The sequence below is a fragment of the Staurois parvus genome, unplaced genomic scaffold (genome assembly GCF_062004578.1).
Source record: "Staurois parvus isolate SC_StPar_1 unplaced genomic scaffold, SC_StPar_1.0 ptg000015l, whole genome shotgun sequence".
NCBI lineage: Eukaryota > Metazoa > Chordata > Amphibia > Anura > Ranidae > Staurois > Staurois parvus.
This window is the reverse complement of record NW_028317811.1, coordinates 3,776,352-3,801,992: the sequence shown is the minus strand read 5'-3', so window position 1 is coordinate 3,801,992 and position 25,641 is coordinate 3,776,352. Positions and strand designations below refer to the sequence as shown.

The 25,641-nt window shown below is 41.8% G+C and overlaps 1 protein-coding gene across 1 annotated transcript in view; it reads right to left on the bottom strand.

The window, feature by feature from the left end:
• METTL4 (methyltransferase 4, N6-adenosine) overlaps positions 1-25,641 on the bottom strand; it is a 251,100-nt gene that overhangs the window by 198,513 nt on the left and 26,946 nt on the right. Inside the window, exons 3-4 of the mRNA XM_089678225.1 lie at positions 17,485-17,857; positions 3,508-3,574 (exon numbers count right to left, since the gene is read on the bottom strand). Of these exons, the coding sequence (XP_089534351.1) occupies positions 3,508-3,574; positions 17,485-17,857 (440 nt within the window). The remainder of the gene's footprint in view (positions 1-3,507; positions 3,575-17,484; positions 17,858-25,641) is intronic.

The following is a 25,641-nucleotide window of genomic DNA, read 5'->3' as shown; positions in this document are numbered from 1 at the left end:
GACATAAGCTTATGATAACGGAACCGTTCACCGGAGGGCATCTGAAAAGTTGTCAAAAAGTATTGGAGAGAACAAAGACCATCCAGGTAATCCCCAATACGCAAAAAACCCTTATTTATCCACCATTGGAATATAGAGGGCGATAGGCAAGGAATAAACTTGAGGTTGCAAAAGACAGGAGCTAATGGGGTATGTGGAGAGCAGAGAGGTTTACGTGCCCGCCATCTATCCCAGACCGTTAAGGAATAGGATAATGTAGGACAAAGGATAGGACGACGCAACCGATTAGGAAGCCACATGAGAGCACCAATAGCATGAGGATGACAAGATAAGGCCTCAATACGAACCCATTGGGGAACATAGCACTTAGCGGTAGTACAAGAGAGCTGTGCCATCTGAGCCGCCTGAAAGTAAATCTGGAAATTAGGAAGTCCCAGACCACCATGCTTTTTTAGGGAGAATAAAGTTGACTTGTTAACCTGAGGGCGTTTTCCTTTCCATATAAATCTAGAGACTGCTGTTTGTAAAAGTAGAAGTTCCCGTTTGGGTACCATGATCGGTAAAGTCATAAAGTAGTATAAGTGTCTCGGTAAAAAGGTCATCTTGATAGAATGAATTCTACCAAACCAGGATAGAGGAAGGTCCTCCCAGTCATGTAAGTCAGCTTTAAGTCGTTTGAAGAGCGGGGGATAATTAGTCTTATAAAGTGACAAGATAGAGCTCGTGAGGTGAATTCCCCAATAATGGAGAGAGCGGGAGGCCCACTGAAAATCAAAGTTATCCCGCTAATGTTGAACCTCTGAATCAGGTAGAGAAATGTTTAAAGCAGTTGTTTTGGAGGGATTAAGAGTGGGACCAGAGACCGTAGAAAAAAACTACGGAACAGGTGGAGGAGACTAGGTAAAATCAAACAATTCTTAGATGTGATGGCTGCATTAGTTTCCATTTTTTGTCTTTCTTCTATTTTCATCTTTCATTCAGCCACTAACTCTGCTATTTGTCAGAAGTTCAAAACTCTAGCAGAACGTATCAGCTTACATGCATGAGACCATCAATTTACCACTGGCAGGGGTAATCAAAATGACCAGCTTTTAGTTATTCATGTAAGGCTCCATGTACATGGGACACTTCTGAACGATGGAAACTGACTGCTGGAAAACGTAGGCTAAAAAAAGTCTGTTTAGCCGCGTTTGCATACCGTGTTTATGAGCGTTTGCGTTTAAAAGCGCTTCTTAAAGATAATCTCAGGAGACCTTCCAAAATGCCCAGAATGCACTGAAAAACAGTAAAAAATTAACTATTTCAGACATTTTGAGAGAAATAGAGAGAGCAGAAGCAGAGACAGCAGTATTTGTTGAGATTAGCTGTCTTTATTTTTTTGTGGTGTTTGGATGTGTTCCAGCTCATTTCTGTACAGCAATTATTGCAGCAGTGTCTAACATATTTTCTTTCATGCAAAACTTCAAAGTATGGTGTACCAGGTCCATTTGAGTACAGGGAAAACGCTTTGCATGCATTTTTCATGATGAAAAAAGGCTCTGGACAGCATCTGGAAATGGTAGAGTTAAAAAAATGTCCAACCGCAAACATTTATATACGCGTTTACAAGCGTTTGGAACACTGATAAAATCTACTCCTGAACGCAAGTTTGGTGCGTTGAAAAAAAACGACTGTAAACTCAACTGCCTGTAAACGACATAGTGTACATGGACACATATGAAAACATTAGGGAGAGTTCAGGGGCTGCTGAAAAAAATGCAGAAAAGCTCCTAAACATGAGTTTATCAGCTGCAGTGTACATGGAGCCTAAAATCTTTATACCAAGTGGAAACAAATGTTTGCTGCAACTGATCATAAAACTTGAGCTGGAGTTTGGCTTCAATTTGATATTTGTATTTAAATCTGCAAATACATTTAACACTCTCACCCCCACGACTGAGAATGCTGCTATCTACCATGTCCTGGTTAATTCCTCCAAAGTGGTTTCTCACTAGTAAAGGAAGTATGTTACTGGTCAGATCAACAGGTGAAAACACAGGGGAAAAAAAGCCAAAGAAAACTGATGCAACCACCACATCTGATGGTTGGAAAGCTGCAATATAATACTTTTTTGGTTTTGGATTTAATACCGCTTAAAAATGGTTGTAATATCTGGCACCCAAATCGTGAAAAACATTCTAGCCATTAAAAGAATGCTTTTTACATCATTCCGCCGTATTATGTATCCCCCAAGCTGCTTTCTTACGTTTTTACAGCTGGCTTTTGTTCCACTGCTTTCTGTCTGAAGCCGGTGCAATGTTTTCTGTTGTCTTCTGCATCTATAGTGTAGTATTCTTCTGACCTTTCGCTCAATAATGGCTGAATTCTTGCGCATGCGCATATATTATTAGCCAAGTTTCTTTTCCATTCTGGGATTACTATGGCAACAAACTCCAACATATCTAAACAAAGGTGCTAATATAAGCAAAAGGGAAGCAGTTTACTGTTTTGGTGTGCTTGAGTATTTGGAATACAGTACACTGCTGCCAGCAAGGTATGCTATCTGCTTGTCCTGTGATCAGCTCCAATGTTTATAACCCTTTGTGGCATAGCAAGTCACAAGGGGTGTTTCAGGAATTGAGCATGGGGATGTACTCTAGCTGGATTGCAATGCAATGCCACAAAGAGAATGATGCAGGTAGAACAGCCTCTAGAAAGGACTGACAGCACACAGAGCATGCCCTGAATCAAGGTACAAACGTGCATGCGCTGGTTGATGTCATGAAGTGAAGATAGCTTGATTTCTTTTGAACAACAGCGTTTAGAGAGAATGTAAAAAACAGCACCATGTCCACTGTATATTATAAATTTTAATGCAGGAAACTATAAATATTGAGTTTACTACCACTTTAAGTCCTGCTAGATCACTTCAGGTAATTTAATTTAATGTAAATAATTAATAAAAAGTACCTACACTGTTTAAAATAAAGTAATACATTGTCTCACCCTTCTCTGCACATGCTCAGCTGCATCGTGTGCATCTATGGACACACACAGCCTGGCCTGGAAGCAAGCCTGCATGTCTGCCCCCCTAGCAGCAGCTTGCTATGGGGTCAAACACAAGTAGAGGAGCCCAGAGTGCCTGCAGAGGACTCCATAAGAGAGGGTACAGGGCCACACACAGTCCATTACACAGAGTAGGTAAGTATAAACCTGGTTATTATTTTATTTTAAAAAATAGACTTTGCATCAAACACTTGTAGATGGGTACAGTATTTTAATATTCTTTCCTCCATTAAATTAAAATATGCTGTGGATGACTTTGAGAACTGAAAGACACATTTAGTTCCAAGAAGTTTGCATAACACCAGTCAGTATTCTGTCCCAAAAATAACAGAAGCAAATAGAACTTTCGAGTAGAAATATGGTTAAGCTGATTTACTTTTCTTAGGTAGAAAGAACATTCCTTTGGACATTGTCAACAGTTGTCATGAACATAAAATATATTTACATATTCTGAACAGCTACCTCTTACTCCTCTTGACAGATTTATTCTCCCACGGAGGATCAATGACAATGAGACCATACTTTTTATCTAGAAGGAAAATGCAAAATAAGTAAATTACTTTTCAAAAATTAATCTCTTAATTATGTTAGTTTCTAAGGACTACAGCCCATAAAAATGGATGTTTACATGCAACAGGTGTGTTGAAAGTGTTACTGTTACCCGGGAAAGGGGGTGGGGGGCATTGCGCTATTGATGGTGCTGGCTTCCCCAAAGCACCCCCCATGTTATGGGCATGTGGCCTGGTATAGTTCAGAAGGGGAGGCGCTTTCTCACTCTTGCGCTTTCCTGCCCTGCTGGGCTGTATGCTCGGATAAGAATCTGGTATGGATTTGGGGGGGCATGCCATTTTTTATTTGGCATGGGGTTCCCCTTAAAATTCATATCAGACTTGATGGGCCTGAAATATATTGGTGGTACCCCCAAGCAAGTTTTTTTGTTTTTAATGCCAGCACTCTTTTGTTTACATTCATTGGATTCCCCTCTGACAGCTGATTCATTGGTTGAGGACCCAGTGACCGCCCACCCCTTAACGATCCGCTGTTTAGCAGCTCTTACCAGCAGTTGCAGTAGCTAACATCCAGTAGGTGCATTTAGCATTTTCATTCAAATCACTCTTAAAAACACAAACCAGGGAGTTTTTTTTCTGCTCCTAAATGCGGAGCTTAAAAAACACCTCTAGATTACAAAGTGTGCATGGACATATAGGACAACATTATTTGATTCTAGTTGCAGAAAAAAACACTCTAAACGCCGCTGCTAGGAACGTTTTTTTTAAGCTAGAGTGCATGGAGCCTATCTTAGGTTTTTGTTATAAAGCTCTCAAGAACTAACCATCCATCATAGCAGACATTTATTAGAACGCGGCCAGGCATAGGGAACCAAGTTGAACACTTGAGAACTAGGCTCATGTAACATGATGCTCACACATACTGTAACTCTTCACTACGAAATCCTGCTGCAGTTTCGACACTGTGCCCCCCATAAAAGGCTAACGCCACCTTTTGGACCCTGTTGCACTTTTATTTAAGGTGTAACATGGTGCAACTTGGAGCCCACTTTCAAATCGCCCATGTTACACCCCCAAACCACGGGCTCCACCACACAGCTGCATCATTTACCTATAGAATTGTGTGAATGAATCTACCACGGCAGACAGACCTGTAGTTCTCAATGGAAATAAAAGTGGCGTTCGCTGCATTTGTAGTCCATCGACAGTTCCTCCAGCTCTCTAACTGAAAGTATGGAGCTCTGTATGGACAGAGAGCTGGAAGAAGAGTCTGCTGGAACCTGGCATTGTACTCAAAATCCACTGATCGTGGTTACAATGCTTTGCAGGTTCACTAACAGAAAAAAAAAAAAAAAAGATAAATGCATATACTTTGCTCTCTGTATATATACACAGTATATATATATATATATATATATATATATACACACACACACACATACATACAGTATCTCACAAAAGTGAGTACACCCCTCAGATTTTTGTAAATATTTTATCTCTTTTCATGTGACAACACTGATGAAATGACACTTTGCTACAATGTAAAGTAGTGAGTGTACAGCTTGTATAACAGTGTAAATTTGCTGTTACCTCAAAATAACTCAACACCACACAGCCATTAATGCCTAAATCGCTGGCAACAAAAGTGAGTGCCCCCTAAGTGAAAATGTCCAAATTGGGCCCAATTAGCCATTTTCCCTCCCTGATGTCATTTGACTCGTTAGTGTCTCAGGTGTGAATGGGGAGCAGGTGTGTTAAATTTGGTGTAATCACTCTCACTCTCTCATACTGGTCACTGGAAGTTCAGCATGGCACCTCATGGCAAAGAACTCTCTGAGGATCTGAAAAAAAGCATTGTTGCTCTACATAAAGATGGCCTAGGCTATAAGAAGATTGCCAAGACCCTGAAACTGAGCTGCAACACGCTGGCCAAAACCATACAGCAGTTTAACAGGTCAGGTTCTACTCAGAACAGGCCTCGCCATGGTTGATCAAAGAAGTTGAGTGCACATTCTCAGCGTCATATTCAGAAGTTGTCTTTGGGAAATAGACGTATGAGTGCTGCCAACATTGCTGCAGAGGTTGAAGGGGTGCGGGGTCAGCCTGCCAGTGATCAGACCATACGCCGCACACTGCATCAAGTTGGTCTGCATGGCTGTCATCCCAGAAGGAAGCCTCTTCTAAAGATGATGCTTCTCTGAGATACTGTATACATATATATATATATATATATATATATATACACACATATACATGCATGCTTTTTTAAATCTTGCTGGTATTTTTTTTTTTTTTATTAAATATAGGCTTATGCAAGCCATAGATGGGTCGATTTGTCAAAAAAAAAAAAAAAAGTCGGTCGGTCGTTTGGCCGACGTTACCACCAACGATAAAAAGAAAAATCGGCCGACTAAATCATAAAATTCACCCCATAACTTCTGTCCCTTGCAGGTCACGGCTCTTGCGCGGATTTTTTATCGGTAAAATGATCGGCCGATTTGCCCATCATTGCCGGGAAAATCGTCCGATCGTCAAATTCAGCCGAGAATTTTCCAACATGACTGTTAGAAAAAAACCTGAAAAACGGTCGACTAATTAACCCACTAACAGTGCGAAAATCGGCCGATTTTTTTTTCGGCCGAAAAATTGGCCGATTTTCGAACCGTCTATGGCCGACATTAGCCTTTAATTTTGCAGAGAGCAAGTCTAACAGAATATTAACTGGACAACTTGCAGAGGTGGAGAACCATATAAATTGAGGCAAATCAGGCCCAAACTGAGAACACTGTATAGTCATATTTTGTTTGTACAGCTTTAAAAATTCAACTTTTGTGAGAAAAATGATAATTTGGCTTGCTACTATAGGTAATACCTCTGAATCCACTACATAGGTTGATTTAAAGATAAGCTTGTTAGATACAGAAATAAAAGGTGTACCGTTGATGGCAGAACCATTGTACTTTAATTTATAGAAGTCGAAAAACTAAAGAATAATGCACATCATTGTCAAGTAAAACAAAGTAAACCTACAAATGTACCTTGGGATCTAAACACAAAAACTGTGAAAAAACATTCTCTGTTGCTACTTTTCATCTGCATCCAATAGAAGAACCTGTGTGGCAGTGATTGATGTTTTTCTACCCCCTGCAATTCTATGCTCCTGTCACATTCCTGATAGATCTGCTTCAAGGAGAATGGAGCATAAGGGGGCAGATTGCACATGGAAACTACTGTGAAATGCAGAAAAAAGATACAACAAGCTTGTTTATTTGCATCTCAAAAGATAAACAATGTTGCAAACAAATGCAAATGATACATTTTTACATTTCTATCAAAAGTATAAGGCTCCATGCATACTGGGCATTTTAATAATGCTGGTAACATTAGCTGTGTAGTCACGTTAAAAAACCTGAGTTTTTCAGCGGTTTTTAGCGTTTTTGCATTAGCGTTTAGATCCTTTTTTTGCATTTGAGTTTTTTAGCATTTTTTTACCAAAAAAAAAATGTTTTTTTTGTTGTTTGCTCAAAAGTAAAAAAATGCTGGTTTGACGTGATTTACAGCATTAGAGTGTTTTTACAGCTAAAAAACTCCTCTAGAATTCCACTAGTTGTGGGTTTTTTTTGAGCCAAAAAAGACCCCTGCCAAAAAACGTTGATTACAATCTATGTGTGCATGGACACATAGGATAACATGCTGGGGGGTTTACTGGCTGTAGAAAAAAACCCGTCAAAAGCCAAAAACAGCAGCTGTAAAAACGTCCAGTGCGCATGAGTACTAAGCCTATCATATTTGGGCGGCACAGTGGCTTAGTGGTTAGCACGTCTGCCTTGCAGTAAACGGGTCATGGGTTTGATTCCTGACCATGGCACCTCCTGCATGGAGTTTGCATGTTCTCCCTGTGCTTGCGTGGGTTTCCTCCAGGTACTCCAGTTTCCTCCGACACTCCAAAGACATGCTGGTAGGTGAATTGATTCCTGTCCAAATTGGCCCTAGTATGTATGAATGTGAGTTAGGGACCTTAGATTGTACACCCCTTGAGGGTTAGGGACTGATGTGAATGTACAATATATATCAATATATATATATATATATGTAAAGCGCTGCGTAAATTGACAGCGCTATATAAGTACCTGAAATAAATATTTCGCAAAAAAAAAAAAGTTCTTTAACAAAAACTATACATTTATTGGTGGCTGTTTAAATTACACCCAATTAAAAATGCATAAATATCCTGCCAAATTTGTGTTGTACCTCCAGTCTCAAACAAATGTTTTTCAGGCACAAAAATTGTTTGTACAGAACCCTAATTTACAGGCTGAGTCAGAACAACTCTAGTGGAGCACAATGATTTTGTATAGTCAAGATAATGTTATTTGCCAACTATATATAAATATTAATAGTGTGGTCTGGCACTCAGCAGACAAGCTAACAGCAGGAACCAGTGAAATCAATTACATCCCACCTGGGATGGCAAAGAATGAGATATTACTTTAGGCTAGGTTCACACTTGTGCAGGTGCGGGACAGAGTGTAAACTGCACTTGTTCCTGCACCCACAACCACACCGCACTGCTCTTTTACAGACACACAGGGCTGCCATTCATTTTTAAGGACACCCCCACGAATTTGAAAATGCATTGTGTTTTCACTTGTGGGAAATTGCATGGTGCAAATGCACCATGCAATTTCCCTACAGATGCATTTTAAAAAAGGTGCAGGAACCTTTATCCAGTATGATCGCAGAGCCGATCAGGTGTGAACCTAGCCTTACCCTTTTTTCCATGAACACTGTTCTTCCATTGTGTAAAATTATTACAAAAGTATTATTACATTTTTCAATATTAGCTTTATAATTTACATAGCAGAATCTTCAGCCTATATCTTCAGCTGCACCCAGATATTAGCATTAGCTTCTGATGCAATAAAATGTCCATGCTTCCAAATCTTGGCTATAAAATGATTCATCCACTATATTATTCAATAAATGAATGGCACACTAATGCTCTGATTGTGTTCACTGTACTAATTAACTGCATTTCCTAGATCAGACTCTCTCAACCATTTAAGGCCCCATGTACACGGGACACTTCTGAACGATGGAAACTGACTGCTGGAAAACATTGGTTAAAAAATATCTGTTTGGCTGCATTTGCATACCGCGTTTTTGAACGCTTGCATTAAGAAGCGTTTTTTAAAGATAACCTCAGGAGACCTTCCAAAATGCCCAGAATGCACTGAAAAACTGTACAAATGAACTATTTTAGACATTTTGAGAGAAATAGAGCAGAAGCAGAGAGAGCAGTATAAGTTGAGATTAGCAGGCTTTTTTTTTTTAGTGGTGTTTGGATGTGGTCCAGCTCTTTTCTGTGCAGAAATTATTGCAGCATTGTCTAACATTTTCTTTCATGCAAAACCTCAAAGTATGGTGTACCAGGTCCATTTGAGTACCGGGAAAACACTTTGCATGCATTTTTCATGATGAAAAAAGGCTCTGGACAGCATCTGGAAATGGAAGAGTTAAAAAAAATTTCAAACGCAAACACTTATAAAAGCGGTTAGCCGCGTTTACAAGCATTTGAAAAGCTTATAAAATCTACTGCTGAACGCAAGTTTTCTGCATTAAAGAAAACGACTGTAAACTCAACTGCCTGTAAACGACAGTGTACATGGACACAGAGGAAAACATTAGGGTGAGTTCAGGGGCTGCTGAAAAAAACGGTGAACAGCTCCTTAAACAGGAGTTTATCAGCTGCAGTGTTCATGAGCCCTAACAATGGAAGAACCTTTAAAATAATTTTAAGGTCTCAGGGAACCACTACTAAAAATGATTATATCTACAGCTTAGAACATTAAAATGGTGAATAATTTGTAGATAAACTTAAAAATAAGGATAAGAAATGTGGTGTAAATAGTGTGTTTGACACCAAATTATTTTTAGTAATTGTCATAAAATCCAAAAATATTAATAGTTAACAGGAAACAAACAATGCATTGAAAGCTGCAGTGAACAGTGGAGAAGTACCTCCTTGAAGTCGTGCGTGTCCAAAACAAGACACTCAAAGAGGAGCTGGGAGCTTGTAGACTTGCAAGTAGTCAGATGGAGGAAAATGTCAAAAAAGCTCAATGGTTTGGCGAGGCAGCTCCCACACAGAAAGGCCTCAAAGGGCACTCAACAGTAGCTCAAATTATAGAAATGCAGAAAGGAGGTCCAGACCAAAACCAGATACAAGTGTCTGAGTTCATTTTAATTGTTAGTAAAGAAAAGTCATATAAACACAGAGCCAACAGCCAAACAAACAGCCAACATGTTTCAGGGGCAACACCACTCCCCCTTCATTAGGGCTCAACACAGGATAAAACTTGGATGGAGAAAACAGTGACTTAACAGATCTATAGTAGAACCAGTATTGAATTCTCCACATGGAGTGACAACTTGACAGCGGTTGCTGAGCAGCAATGGAGGCTCACAACACTTAGGCCTTGTTCACACCGTGGTGGAGATGTCAGTTTTTTCTGCACACAAAAAAAAAAACGTTCTCTAATGTGCCCTATTCACACCACAACACTAGTATGCATAATTTTTCTGCGCAGGAATCTGCAATGTGTATAAAAGCCACTGAATCACACATGAAAACTGATGTAAACTTTTGTCTCTACAAGTGATATCTGCGTGGTTTCCCCATCAGTATTTGTGCACGTACAGTCAGGTCCATAAATATAAGGACATCGACACAATTCTAACATTTTTGGCTCTATACACCACCACAATGAATTTGAAATGAAACAAACAAGATGTGCTTTAACTGCAGACTGTCAGCTTTAATTTGAGGGCATTTATATCCGAATCAGGTGAACGGTGTAGGAATTACAACAGTTTGCATATGTGCCTCCCACTTGTTAAGGGACCAAAAGTAATGGGACAATTGGGTTCTCAGCTGTTCCATGGCCAGGTGTGTGTTATTCCCTCATTATCCCAATAACAATGAGCAGATAAAAGGTCCAGAGTTCATTTCAAGTGTGCTATTTGCATTTGGAATCTGTTGCTGTCAACTCTCAAGATGAGATCCAAAGAGTTGTCACTATCAGTGAAGCAAGCCATCATTAGGCTGAAAAAACAAAACAAACCCATCAAAGAGATAGCAAAAACATTAGACGTGGCCAAAACAACTGTTTGGAACATTCATAAAAAGAAGGAACGCACCGGAGAGCTCAGCAACACCAAAAGACCCGGAAGACCACGGAAAACAACTGTGGTGGAATTCGTTCCCTGGTGAAGAAAACACTCTTCACAACAGTTGGCCAGATCAAGAACACTCCAGGAGGTAAATCAAAACTCTATAATTTTCACAGAAAAGTCAAACTTTCACCCTTGAAAGTGCAAAATAGCATAAACCTTTTCAATAATACATACACACACACCCTCTCCCGCAGTCTCATACTGCTAGCATAATGTCCACAATAAAGTCCCAAATCCAAAAATTGAAAACCAAAAATATAAAAATACAAAAATAAAAATTATGCAAATGATAATCCTCGCTCTCCAATCTTCCAACTGTGAAAATGTCCAAATCTTCCCTTCAATCCAAAAGCACCTCAAAAAAATAAACTAGATATAGTGCATTATCTTTCATAAAAATTATGGGTGATATCATGCAACCACACTAGTGATATAAATAAACTATTAAATAGACATCACACATGTGAAGTGAAAATCAACACACCACTTCACTAGTGGTCCTGTGAAACAACCACTGCAATACGTGAAATGCCACAAATAAGTGATCAGTGAAAAAATTAGTGCCAAAAATAGGTGCCACCACTCTGCATATAGGATAATATACGATTACCCTCTTTTTGCTTTCAAAGCATTCTGGAATTCCCTTATACCAGATATAGTTGCCTTCACTGGGAGTATGCTTTCCTTTATATGAGTACACAAATGGATTCCCTTCTTCATGCAGCAAAAAGCATCGGGATCCCCGTTCCTCACAAGACAGATAGGAGCAGACTCAGTGGAGTAATATATAAAGTATACACAATTTTATTTAGCAGCTTACATTATAACAAATACCGTCCATCCTCGCTTATTGTCCGTTCTATGCCGAGACCACCTCAAAATGGCCGCACTGCTCCTTCCGGCTAAACGTCTGACGTCACGACCCTGACGCGTTTCGTCACTTCTGACTTTTTCACAAGGGTGATCCTTGTGATATCTGTAAATACCCTCAAATTAAAGCTGACAGTCTGCAGTTAAAGCACATCTTGTTCGTTTCATTTCAAATCCATTGTGGTGGTGTATAGAGCCAAAAATGTTAGAATTGTGTCGATGTCCCAATATTTATGGACCTGACTGTATGGTGTGAGCAAGGCCTTACCATCTCTGTCCATCACAGGCTGTTTGAGGTGTTCGATCACCATGCCCCATTTTTTTTTTTTCGTGGCAGTAACCTTTGTGCAGGCCATACTTTGGCAATCAATTCTTATAGTACTGTGAATTATGTTATAAATTGTGGTCCCAGTGTTTCAGGGTCGTGGCACCCTTCTGAGTTGGCCTGAGGTGAGCTTGTCCCAAGTGGAAAACTTGCGAACTGCCAGTTTGTTTTTACTTAATACATTTTACACAATTTTGTCTGAGATCTGTGCGCTCTTTTCCTTTTTTCAATCATCATTGTTCTAGAGCGTGGATGCCCTCCATTTGTGTGGGAACTACAAGAACAAGATTTAATAATCTTTGTTTATAAACACTTCCCACCCTGAAATAAATTGCTACAGACCTTAATCATTCATTTACCCCAAAGGATATTGTTAGATTTGTAGCTTAGCTGTATTACAGAAAAGCCAGGTCACCTTAATTCAGGGGTAGGCAACCCCCGGCATGCAAGGCAGAAATATATACACATATACAGTGACACACTAAGGAAGCCTGAGACACCCTTTCACACATTAAATAAAAAGACAGTCACAAGTTGCTGCTAGCTATACAGAAGAGAGCAGGATGGTTCTTTCCCAGCTCCCAGCTGCCTTCATTTCTGCCCACTTCATTCGGCTGATTTAGCCAACATAGAAGCGGATGTTCAGCATGGCCGGAGAGCAGTGTCCCCCTAGATTTCAGTTGGATATCTGTGCTCGCCCGCTGAGCTCCTCTCTTTCCTACCCTGTGCACACACAGCTTTGGCACAAGCCACTCAACAGATTTTGTTCTCCCGCACAGCACTTAACTGAGATTGCATTCTTATACAAACACAGCCGTCATTTGCACAGTGTGTAGTTGCTTGCTTTGTTGCTGTTTTGACCTGTGAAATCCTCAGATCGGAACAGCAGCACAGCTGCAGTAGCAAGATACACACTGTGCAGATGGAGGCTGTTTGTAACAGAATACGATTTCAGTTATGTGCTGTGTGGGAGGATGACATCTGCTGAGTGCCCTGCCAGCAGTGGCCCCTGTCCTCTGACTAGCTGACCCCTGTACACTGCCATGCTGACTCCATTCTTGGCCCTGGTGACCCCATCCTCTGCCCTGCTTGTGATAATTGTACGTACAGATATGGACGCTGACAACCATTTTGCTAAGATCCACCATTTTGTATCATACTCTGCAAATATCATTCTCCCTCCCTCCAGCCCCCCTCCCCTTGCAAGGAATGTGGTCTGTGTGTGTGCTGAGTGCACGGGGCACAGCTGGATATGCTTTATGGTTGTAAACCCAATTAGCTGATCCCATGATGTCTGTCAGACTCTTGCCTTGGCCTGGTCGTAAAGCTATAAATCAATCAGTCACTGGACATGAAAAGCATTCCAGAGTGGCAGTAAAACTTACATCCCACATGAAACCACTTTTTCATACAAATTCATAAATCCCGACAGGAACAAGGTACAATAAAACAAAGCATATATTCAGATAGGTCAGTTTAATACGAGTCACCTGAAACCTTACACCCCTATGTGGCACCTACACGAGAGTAGAAAACAATATGTCTTTATCTGGAACGGTAAGATATGTCATATTTGATGTATGGACGTTCAGGATATCATTCTGCTTATTATTCTACCAGTGGCTAGGCTGCTACATGTACCTAGTGAAGGTTATTGGCCATGGTATAAACTTGGGAGGGATTTGGTCCTAGCCTGGGTCTCCACCTAAACCCCCTCCCCAAATGAGGCGATTGGCCCTTGGCTTCAGTAGACACCCACTGCTAGGAAACTAGAAAACAGGCTGTCATGCCTGGAGAGGAGGATGAAGAGATTCTCCCTTTTAACATCAGCAACCAACTTCGGGAGAAAAGGTACCCTTTTGTTCAGGACACTTGAACTCTGCTTAAACCAAGGACTTCTGCAAGTATCATACCTTCTTAAACTTCTTTCTTTATATCTCTGTGTTATTGCTCTCTCTATTTATATAATATATATATTTGTTACATCTTTTCTGTAAATATTTTTATTGCACCATTTTGACCTTTTTAGTAATAAATCCTATTTTCTGAAAAGTGTTGAACTGTTTCTAACGTTTTTTAATGCAAACTAAGAAACCCTGTCTCTGAAGAGTGCTACTGTGTGTTTTAAAACTTCTGCATACATCTGTCTGCGGTGGCAGTGTGTATACAGATGCTTATTCAAACATCATAGCGTTACTGCTAAGATTTGTGAGTTTCCTCCTTCTCTGTAAAAATGTGGTGGTGGCAGTGTGAAGGGTTAATTGCGTAATTAATCTGACCCAGTAACAATCGCTCTCAGGCTGCTGGCACACAGATTGTGATCCAGTGAGCTGGAAAAGTGGCAGTGCGGTTTTAGATTGGCTAGTCCTTCGGTCACAAGTTGATGAGAAGGGCTGGGGTCTGACGCCGCGTCCGTCACACTGCTGACCATGTCCTTTGCCCTGCTGACCCCATCTTCTTCCCTATTGACTCCTGTACACTGCCCTGCTGACTGTCCCCTACACTGCTGACCCTTTTCTGCCCTGTTGTCCGCACTACTGACCCCAGGAGGGCTGACCCCTTTAAATGTCCCTGCTGAACCCATCCTCTGCTTTGCTAACCCATGTCCTCTGCCCTGCTGACTCCATCCTCTGCCCTGCTGATCCTTGTCCTCTGCACTGCTGGCCTCTGTACACTGCCATGTTGACCCCCTGCCCTACTGACCCCTGTCCTTTGTCCTGCTAAACCATGTTGTCCATCCCGCTGAACCCTGTTCCCTACTCACCCCTGTAGTCTGCCATGCTGAACCCTGTGCTCTGCTGACCCCTAGCCTCTGCCCTACAAACTGCTGACCCTATCCTCTGCCCTGCTGATCATCCATCCTCTGCCCCCATACATTTTTTACTTCACCCCCACATCAAACAGGCTAGATCTGATCATGGTGTCAAGTTGCATGCCCCAGGCTGCCTGTTCTCATTTTGGACTGGTAATTAACCAACTATTGGGAACTACGAATTAAGAAATTTAGAAGCGCAGGAATTGGGACTGGTCTCAGGTGTGAAGGTGCAGGAAATGGGGTGATCTGAAATGCGCAGATGCAGGATTTGTCCTGATCTGAGGTCCGATGGTGCACTAATTAGAACTGATCTGAGGTGTGAGGGTGAAAGAATAGGGGTGATCTGGGGTGTGAAGGTGCATACATTGTGGCTTATTTGATATATGAAGGGCAGAAATTGAGTCTGATGTAAAGTGTGATGGTGCATTAATGGGGCCTTATTTGGGGTGTGAAGGGGCAGGAATTGGGCTGATCTGAGGTGTGAGGGTGCAAGATTTGGGGTGATCTGAGGTCTAAAAGTGCAAGAACTGGGGGGATCTGAGGTGTGATGATGCAGGAATTGGGGTGATCTGAAGTGTGAAGGTGAATTATGGTGATCTGAGGTATGAAGTTGCAGAAACGGGCTGATCTGAGGAGTGAAGGTGCAAGAATTGGGGCTGATCTGAGGTGTGAAGGTGCAGGAATTGGGCAGATCTGAGGTGTTAAGGCACAAACCTCAGTATTAATTTCTTACTATTATTCAAGTTGTTTACAGCATTTACAAAAATTCCTTTTCATGACTGAAAGTGTGAAGATGATTTTTTTTTTTATGTACCTGGCACTCTGTTTCTTTCAAAACATTTTTTGGCACACTATGCTCAAAATGGTTGCATACCCCTGCCTCAGCTGCTGGGAACTAATTGACACATTTTAACCAGCAATGTGTAGCTAATACTACTATATATCAAAAACACCACTATAACCTGACATTATGGCCCTTGTGACTCTTAACCTGACTAATTCTTTTTTAAGAACTAGAAAAAAGTAATTTTTTATATGATCATAGTTTTTTGGCTATTGTTTCTGCTGAAGATGAATTTGAATATGTTATGCACTTCAGTTCTTTATATGGGGTGGCTCTGCTGTCTTTCAGGGTCTTCCTTAATTCACCCTGATGTACACGCTCCCAACCAAAACTGCCACTCTGTGCACAGATGCACACAGGCAGCACAGATAGGCTGCTCATAAATATAACAGCTGTTCCACCCATCAACTGCAGACTGACAGCTGTTCCGGACTCCTGCATTCTCTTCTCTAAGCAGTACGATAAGTGTGCACAGAATCATGGGACATGTAGTCCCAGGGCTAGGTGTTCCTTCTGCAGGCTCCCCATCCGGAAGTCAGGGAAACATTGCAAGAGAAACACAGGGGCAGTCAGACCTGAGACCAGAAAAAAAAAAAATTAAATATTTTTAATGAAAAATAAAAGGTACAGTGCAACAACACTATTTGAAAGTTAAATTTAATATTGTTGATAATGGTTTAACACTGCATTAAATATTCGCCTGCTTCCACGAACTTGAGACACAAAAAGAATAAGAAGCAATGCAAATACTGCTGAACATTTTGTTCTGATTTTTTTCAATTATTTTATAGTGTATGAATGCAAGAATCATAATGTATAGAGATTAGTAAGAGATTTCAACGTTCTTTAGTCATCTGTTGTCACAACTGACAATAAACATTACAGATGCCTTTCTATAGATTGAAACAAAAAGAAAATGTTTTAACAATTTATACACTGTCATTTAATTTACAACAAAGTATTGTCAGTGTTTAGAACTATGAAAACATTCATCTAGAACAATTCAAGCAAGATGAGAAGCTCGATAAATGAATATAGCATTTTATAAAAGCATGTTTTTCACTTTTAGGTTTGGTTTGCATCCTTACACACCTGTTGAAATAATGCAAAGAATTCCAGCTGCTTGGAAGAGTAGTTATAATGCTGATCATGCTGTCATTGAATGGCTTGGGACATTTCTTTAATTACTAATAAAATTGTAAGTACCATCCCTTCTGACCAGACTTGGTTTGGCACACCCCTGTTGGGCTAGCAAGATGGGGAAATTTTTATGGCTCAAAGCCAGGAACCAAGAAGCTGTGCTTCTGTCCTCCTCACTGCCTATGTCAGAAGACCACCATAATTTGGCCATGTAATCTATTTTCATGCATTTTACAGGCAGAATGATCCTAAATCTATCCACAGCTACAGGCCTCATTAACCCAGGCAGTAAAAACAGTGGTTAAGCAGTGGTTTTACTACCAAACTAAAAAAATAACATGCCAGCACTGGGGGTCTTTCACAGGCCACAGCAAAAATTATACTCCATGCCACACTGGGTGGGCAGTATCACCACCAAATGTGGACAATTTAAGTGAATGAGGCCACACAGCAACCTAAAGCTAAATATTTGGTTCATGGTTGCAGCAGTGTATTTACATAGAAAATCTCTGTTCAGCTGTCAAAAAACAGCAAGAAAAAAAAAAAAAATCACATTAAGGAGGCAGCAATATTACTTCTATATTTCCCTCTGAAGGGCTTTTCAGAGGGGCAGAAAGACCTGCTACAGATGTGAACACACCATTAGAGTGCAATAGTTCAAATCAGAAGAAACAATACCAGAAGTGTCAGAAGTACTTACAATGTAGAAGAGGTTCCATGCAGGAAATGTCTGACAAGAGAAAGCTAGTTTTGGGTGGAATGAGATATTTCTCTCCCAGAAGGTGAATGGTTTGTGGCCACTCTGAACTGTTCTCTGTAATGTGTAAAAGCCAGTTCATGCTTTCAGGTGATTGCTGGTCACGACCTATGATGTTCACAGTGTGTTCACAGCCACCCAAAGTAGACAGCTCCTTGGTCATATTGCAGAGTTCAGCCAAGTTACTGCTTCTTGCACAAACTTCTGAAATCACTTTACAATTTTCCTCCTCATTCTGTGTGCAGGCACGGAGTAGCTCATTCTTTAATCCCAATTGAATCAATATTTGTGATCCTTTCAAAATAAGGTCACATATCTGCAAGGAAGTAAACACAAAAGAAAATAAATATAGTAGTATAAAGAGTAAGGAAACACCAGAGAGATTTTTTAGAATCACAATCCCAATACTTAAAGCGGAGTTCCAGCTGAAAAAAAAAAGTCAGCAGCAACAAAAACTGTAGCTGCTGACTTTTAAAATACAGACACTTACCTGTCCCTCGAGCCAGCGGTGTCCTCACCACGGCAGGTTTCACCGGCCGTCTTCTCTCCCTGGTGTCAGCATGTTCATTGTTGGCACCCGGCTGTGACAGCTTGAGTCTCCACAGCCAGGTGCCCACTGCGCAAGCGCAAGAAGAGCTGCGCATTGTGAATGTCCTCGTAGTCTGCTGGGACTTGTCACGTGTCCCAGAAGACTACGGGGAAAGGAGGGAACAACTTCCGCTTCCAACCGCCTAGGTCAGGGGTAGGCAACCTGCGGCTCTCTAGCTGTTGTGGAACTACATTTCCCATGAGGCATTGCAAAGATTACAAAACTGACAGTTACAGCTACAACTTGCAGAGGCATGATGGAACTTGCAGTCCTGCGGCTCTCAGGTTGCCTACCCCAGGCCTAGGTGATCGCAGTGGAAGTGGGAGCGGGTACCTGTCAAATTCGGGTACCCGTTCCCCAAAGGTGCCAATCCTTACTGGGGAGTGGGGGACTTCCCCTTTTGGGTGGAGCTCCGCTTTAAAGTAGCTGTAAACCCATACCTATACACAGTGAAGTGACTGGCCTGTGATACACAGAGATGAAACAAATCCTCCCACATAATTTTAACCTTTCAATTTGCAGTCATTTCTCCTGTATATCCTTTTAAAACGCAAAGAGATGAAAAGGATTTTTCACAAACTCACAAAGCAGGGGTGGAGAGCTGCAGTCACACACTGTACAAGAGCTCTGAGAGCTGACTGGAGAAAAGGGACACACCACCCTTCACACAGGAACAGAACTGAGGCTGTCAATCACAGGCTGTGCACTCTGTCACCTTTTTTCTCTTGGCGTCAAGAAAACGCATCGGAAATTACTCATGCTGGTTGCAGAGGAGTGAGGCAGCAGAGAGAAATGGCACTTTGGAGGGAGGCAAGTAAACACTATAGAAATATGTGCTTTGTTCAGATTTCATGTCTGAGATTTACAACCATATTAAGGCTACTTTCGCATGGGCGACTAGCACTGGTGTGAAAGACAGCAATATGGATCTATTGACTCCTGTAGCTGTTTCAGCCACCTGCGAGTGCTAGAGACACCTTGCCTGCCCACAGGACCGCCATGCAGGCAGGCATGGATATCTGCGGCTGCCACCAACCTGTCACTGATACTAGTCAGCTGTTTGAATGTAGCCTAATACTTCCCCATGTGTGGGGTAGGTAGAGGTGGTGCTCACCCACACTGTACATGTTATTGGAAGGGCAAAGAGGATTTATGTTGAATATCACGAGTGGGGAAAAATGTAAAGTATAAAAAAAAAAAAAATTACATCTTCAATAAAGGAACTCAAATTGATGGGGTAGATTTATAAAAAAAAAATTGCTGGAGTGATGTCACAAACATTTGTCAAGTTTTCACACATTTATTTTGCCTTATTTTGCGTAATACGTTGATTTTCTATGATTGTCGGGTTTGTCTAGTGACCATAATGTGGTATTATTCCTGAAAACAGCATTTAACTCTGAAAACCGCAAACTGAAAAAGGCTATTTAATTAATTTGTAATATTTAAAGCAAACACATCCATCCATGTCTCGACGCTTTATTTTGTTGAAATCACTTTGAAAAATACCCTCTAGCCTTTCTAGCTGCAGCCATCTTCAGTAAGGGCAGATGATTCATGCAGCATTTACTTTTTGTAATCCATATACCCTTAAGCTCAGGCATGCAGGGAGGAGGGTGCGCTTAGAAGAGAAAGCCCCTCCTTCACTTCTCCAGATGAAAGAAAAAAATTCCCATGAAGACTCCTGGGATTTATAACATTGTTTTGGCTTAGACCATGAACTAGGAAGCAACTGAGGAAATGTAAAATTAAAAGTTTAAGCAAGTAAATATATTATCCACTTCAGCCCAGGAAGGTTTTCCCTCCTTCCTGACTAGGCTATCTTTTCCTATTCAGCACTGAACTATTTCAACTGGTAATTGCACGGTCATGCAATGCTGTACCCAAACGAAATGTATATGCTTTTTTTCACACAAACAGAGCTGTCTTTTGGTGGTATTTGATCACCACTGGGTTTATTTTTTTGCGATATAAACGAAAAAAGACTGAAAATTTTGAAAAAAAAAAAAAAGTTTTCTACTTTCTGTTATAAAAAATATCCAATAAACTCAAATTTAGGCCAAAGTGTATTCTGCCACATGTCTTTGGTAACCCTCCCCGCCCCCCACCAAATTACCTCTAATTGGAAAGTAGACACCCCAAGGAATTTGCTGAGAGGCATGTTGAGTCCATGGAAGATTTAGTGTTTTGCCACAAATGTTTTGAAAAAAAAATTTAAATTATAATTTTTTTTTTTAAACACACAGTTGTCACTTAAATTATACATTGCTCACACATGCAGGGGCATATTTACCACATGGTAAACAAGGCATTTGGCTCACAAAGAATTGCTACAAATCTTCTGTGAAAAACAGTGGAGGGACTAGTGCTAACACTACATTTTTGGGGACACTTTCCTAAGGAAGCACTAGTATTCTCCCATTCTTGATCAATATATTGATCCGTAAAAACACTATACTAGTGATGGTGGTGGTCAGCGACCTATAGTGTGAGTGCGATGATCTAACACTAGCTGACCCTAGCTGGGAGGAATGCTAACTGACCCTGACACTATCTGATGTCACTAAAGGCAGTAATACAGCAGGGGTGTGCAAAAAAACTACTTGTTCAAGGGACCAAAATGGGGGCCCAATCTACTTGTCCTGATTAGAAAAAAAAATACTTTTAACCAAAACCATATTTAAATAAGGTCTTTATTGATAGCAAGGTTTGATGCCTTTTTATTAGGCAGATGTGCTTTTAGGAATGTCTGGGGCATTTAAAAATGAAAGAGGTTTTATGGCAACTTAAACTTTTCATGTTTTTACCATTGCACTGTTTATCTCCTACTCACCTCCCTGTCTTCAGCACTGCACCCAGGGACTAGAAGGGAGGGGCAGTGTGACGAACACATCTTGGGTGCTCATCAGGAAAGGGTAGTGTCAGGCTCTCTTAATGCTCAGCAGAAGTGCATCTGCTGAGTGAGTAAATGAGGCACTGGCCCCAATGAAAGAGAAGAGAAAAAAAAAAAAAAAGTTACTCTTTCAGGTTACCCTCACACAAGGTAGCATGCCGAGCAGCCAATTCAAGCTCCGATGTCCACTCTGTTAACCACTTGCCTACCGAGCCAATTCTGACGTTCCTCTCCTACGTGTACAGATCAGCATTTTTTGCTAAAAAATTACGTGGAGCCCCAAACATATTATACACACAACCACACACACATACCATATTGCCAAAAGTATTGGGGTACCTGCCTTTACATGCACATGAACTTTAATGGCATCCCAGTCTGTAGGGTTCAATATTGAGGTGGCCCACCCTTTGCAGCTATAACAGCTTCAACTCTTCTGGGAAGGTTGTCCACAAGGATTAGGGGTGCGTTTATGGGAATGTTTGACTGTTCTTCCAGAAGCACATTTGTGAGGTCAGGCACTCATGTTGGACAAGAAGGCCTGGCTCACAGTCTCCACTCTAATTCATCTTAAAGGTGTTCTGTCAGGTTGAGGTCAGGACTCTGTGCAGGCCAGTCAAGTTCCTCCACCCCAAACTCTCCCATCCATGTCTTTATGGACCTTGCTTTGTGCACTGATACGCAGTCATGTTGGAACAGGAAGGAGCTATCCCCAAACTGTTCCCACAAAGTTGGGAGCATTAAATTGTCCAACATGTCTTGGTATGCTGACACCTTAAGAGTTCCTCTCACTGGAACTAGGGGGCCAAGCCCAACCCCTAAAAAACAACCCCACACTATAATCCCCCCTCCACCAATCTTTACACTTGGCACAATGCAATCAAGCAAGTAATGTTCTCTTGCCAACCACAAAACCCAGACACATCCATCAAATTGCCAAACAGAGAAGCGTAATTTGTCACAGATCGGTCTGATTGGCTGCTTTCCTGGCTGCAACAGCCAGATAAACCAAGAAACTGAACCCGGAAGTGACTAAATGGTTTTGTATTCCTAGGGGGTGGTGGCAAATGAAACCCAGTTCTGGTATCTTGGATGATCCCCCTGGTGGCTGTTATTGGTACTGCTTGATGCTGTCCTTGGATTCATGATGTATGGCACCTTGTGGCTGCTATACAGATGACCACTACCACTACATGTGTTCCAGATCCAGAGAACCAGGAGTAGGTCTTATTTACTCCATGCGCAAGCACTTCTGCTATCTGGTTAGTGCAATCGACACTTATTTCCACCATCACAGGAGTCACGGATATTTTGCTATATAAGCCTTATTGACTCTCTCACAGCAGTCATGCCTTTTTGCACTTTAAGCTGATTGACTTTATTTATTTATTTATATGGCTATTCATTGTCCATTTTAATATGTTTTATGACTATTCGCGCTGCATACATTGTTTTATGGTTTATTATTCTGGAGGTTTTAGAGGTTACCTTTTTATGCTAGCGGCTAGTCCTTTGCGATTTATTTATCTTTTTACCCAGCGCTTGAGCTCATTTGACATCCATCAGATTGCCAAACAGAGAAGCGTAATTCGTCACAGGTCACAGATCGGTCTGATTGGCTGCTTTCCTGGCTGCAACAGCCAGGTAAACCAAGAACTGAAACCGGAAGTGACTAAATCCTCGTCGTTTCTGGTTTCCAGGATAACAGAGAGTCTGAAACCCCCCTTCCACCACCGACAGAAGTGAATGAGTGGCTGCTTAGAAGGGAATAACTGGGCCAAAAAAAGTAAAACCCGCTTCTTGCCCGCAGCAGGGCTAAATGTAAAACAAAAAATAAAAATGTAGGTAATACAAGGGTTATCAGGTACATGCCATTTTCCTCGACAGTATAAGTGATATGTTGGGTCAGAGACCCCCATATAAGTCTGATGGGTCAGAGTTCAAGATCAGTGTCCCCAGCAGAAGTGATATTAGGGGCCACTACGGGTGAGGGGGGTCTAGGGCCCTGGATAGGGGTCACTAACCGATTGTGGACGTGAAGGCCGGTCCAGATGTTGGTCCGGCAGGTGGAAGTGAGGCCATGTTGTCCCAGTGGAGGTGTGTCTGGTGGCCAACGCGGTCTCTTCTCTCCTCCTCTTGGCTCTTTTACTCAGTCTCTCATTTTGCAGTAGCCGGATATGGCCCCGTGGCTCTGATCTCCTACACCCATCCCGCACTATGCAACTCTCCCTGGGCTGGCACAGTGCCAACATCCTCTGCAAGAACCGGCAGCAGGACTTTTGGGGGGAGGGGGGGGAATTCAGCCATTCAATCACTTCTGCTTAGAATGGGATCGGCAAAAAAAAGTAAACTCTGCTTTTTGCCCGCAGCAGGGCTAAAAGTAAACGAAAAACACCTGCACGGTGCCTGAAACTGCATGTCCCAGGAGTCAAGCGATATAATTTGCTCATCCCTGATACAGTGATCAGTGAAACATTTTATACACTGTACTAATGGCACTGGCTGGGTGGCAGGGGTGATCAAATGTGCTAATCTAACATGTGCATGTATGTAAAATGCTTTTAGGTTTAGTGTGTAAGGGTTTGTTGCTTTGCCTAGAGCAGCGGTTCTCAACCTGTGGGTCACGACCCCTTTGGGGGTCGAACAACCCTTTCACAGGGGTCTCCTAAGACCATCGGAAAACACATATTTCAGATGGTCTTAGGAACCGAGACACCGCTCCTCTATCAGTCTCCAGGCGGGTCCGCCCACATGCAGATACGTCCACATTTCCCTGGACCGCGATGTGTGCGCGGGATGACATGCCGCCCCTGTCATCTGGCCACATCCCCGGGATCACTCAACAGCTCCGCCTCCTCGCCAGTGATTGGCCGCCGGAACTGTAGCTCAGGAGAGGCACACAGATGGCCAATAACCAGCGAGGAGGTGGAGCTTGGAGAGGAGCCGAGCAGCAGCGCGAAGAGCAAAGAAGATCGAGCGAGGGAGCGGCCGGAGAAGGAAGACAGCTGACAAGTAAGCGTCTGTAGCGTGCAGATGGTGCTGCTGCAGCCAGGTATGCTGGCTGTAGATGGGAGAGGGAGGGAGCGAGCCCAGGCTGGAGCAGGAGTCAGCAAGGTAAGTATTATTGGTGTCAGTGGGAGGAATAGTGCCTCATCATTGGTGTCATTAATACCAATGATGGGGCACTATTCCTCCCACTGACACCAATGATGGGGCACTATTCCTCCCACTGACACCAACGATGGGGAACTATTCCTCCCCCCACTGACACCAACGTTGGGGCACTGTTCCTCCCCCCACTGACACCAACGATGGGGCACTATCCCCCCCCCCCACTGACACCAATGATTGGGCACAATTCCCCCCCACACTAGTATCAATGATGGGGCACTATTCCCCCCCCACTGACACCAATGATGGGGCACTAATGCCCGTAATTTGTCACAGATCGGTCTGATTGGCTGCTTTCCTGGCTGCAACAGCCAGGTAAACCAAGAACTGAACCCGGAAGTGACTAAATGGTTTTGTTAATACACCTAGAGCGATGTACTGGTACATGCTGCCCGCAGTAAAGTACTGTAAACGGTGGGCAAGTGGTTATACTTTTATATCTATTTACTTGTGCTACCAGCATAACTGATAAAAATAACAAAAACCCCTTCCATGATTTGGTGAAACAACAAAAAAAAAAAAGAAAAAATACATAAAACTGTGGGTAATCTGTATATAAACTATACCTAACTTTCTCCTGTTGATCACAGGAGTGCAGTTTGTTCTGCACTGTGAGTTAAACATGAGCACTGGTGCTAGAATATGTTCGGTGCGATACTTCACGTGTAGTGCAATCACTGTTTACATATGAGTGCGGGACCTACCATGTGCATTTGCATGTGAGCATGGGGAAACTGGGGTGCTTTACATTTTTTTTTATTTTGTTTAAATGTATTTTTAGTTTTTACACTGTTTCTTTAATTCTTTTTATTCAACTTTATTGCTATCACAAAGGATGAACAACATCCCTTAGGATAGCTGGTGCAGTGACAGGTAATCGTTGAGAAATCAGGAATGTATAAGACCCCTGATCCCTCCTCTGCCCTTCAAAGCATCTGATCAAAACTCTGGAGCACTTTTTCTTTGTCTATACAGTTTAAATGTTTAAATGGAGCTGTGAATATAAAGCACTAAAAAATTAAAAAAAAAATAAAAATCACTACTGTAAGTGCAAACTGGGGGCCACTAACATAAGTTATAATCCAACACTCACAGTTGATCCAGAGGAAAGCAAAAAACCCAGCAAAGCATGATCCAGTTTGCTCCTGGTTATTCCCTGGATCAACTTTACCAATAAATGTTAGTAACCAGTTATGTTCTGCATATCTAAGAAGAAATCCAGGCCTTTTTTTTAAAGCAATCCACTAAGCTGGCCAGAACCAAATCTTGAAGGAGTCTATTCCACATTTTCATAGCTGTTACTGTAAAGAACCCTTTCCATATTTGGAGATTAAATTTCTTTTCCTCAAGATGTAAAGAGTGCCTCCTTCTCCTCTGTGATGACCTCAAGATGAATAACTCTACACCGAGTTCACTATATGAACCACTGATATATTTATACATGTTG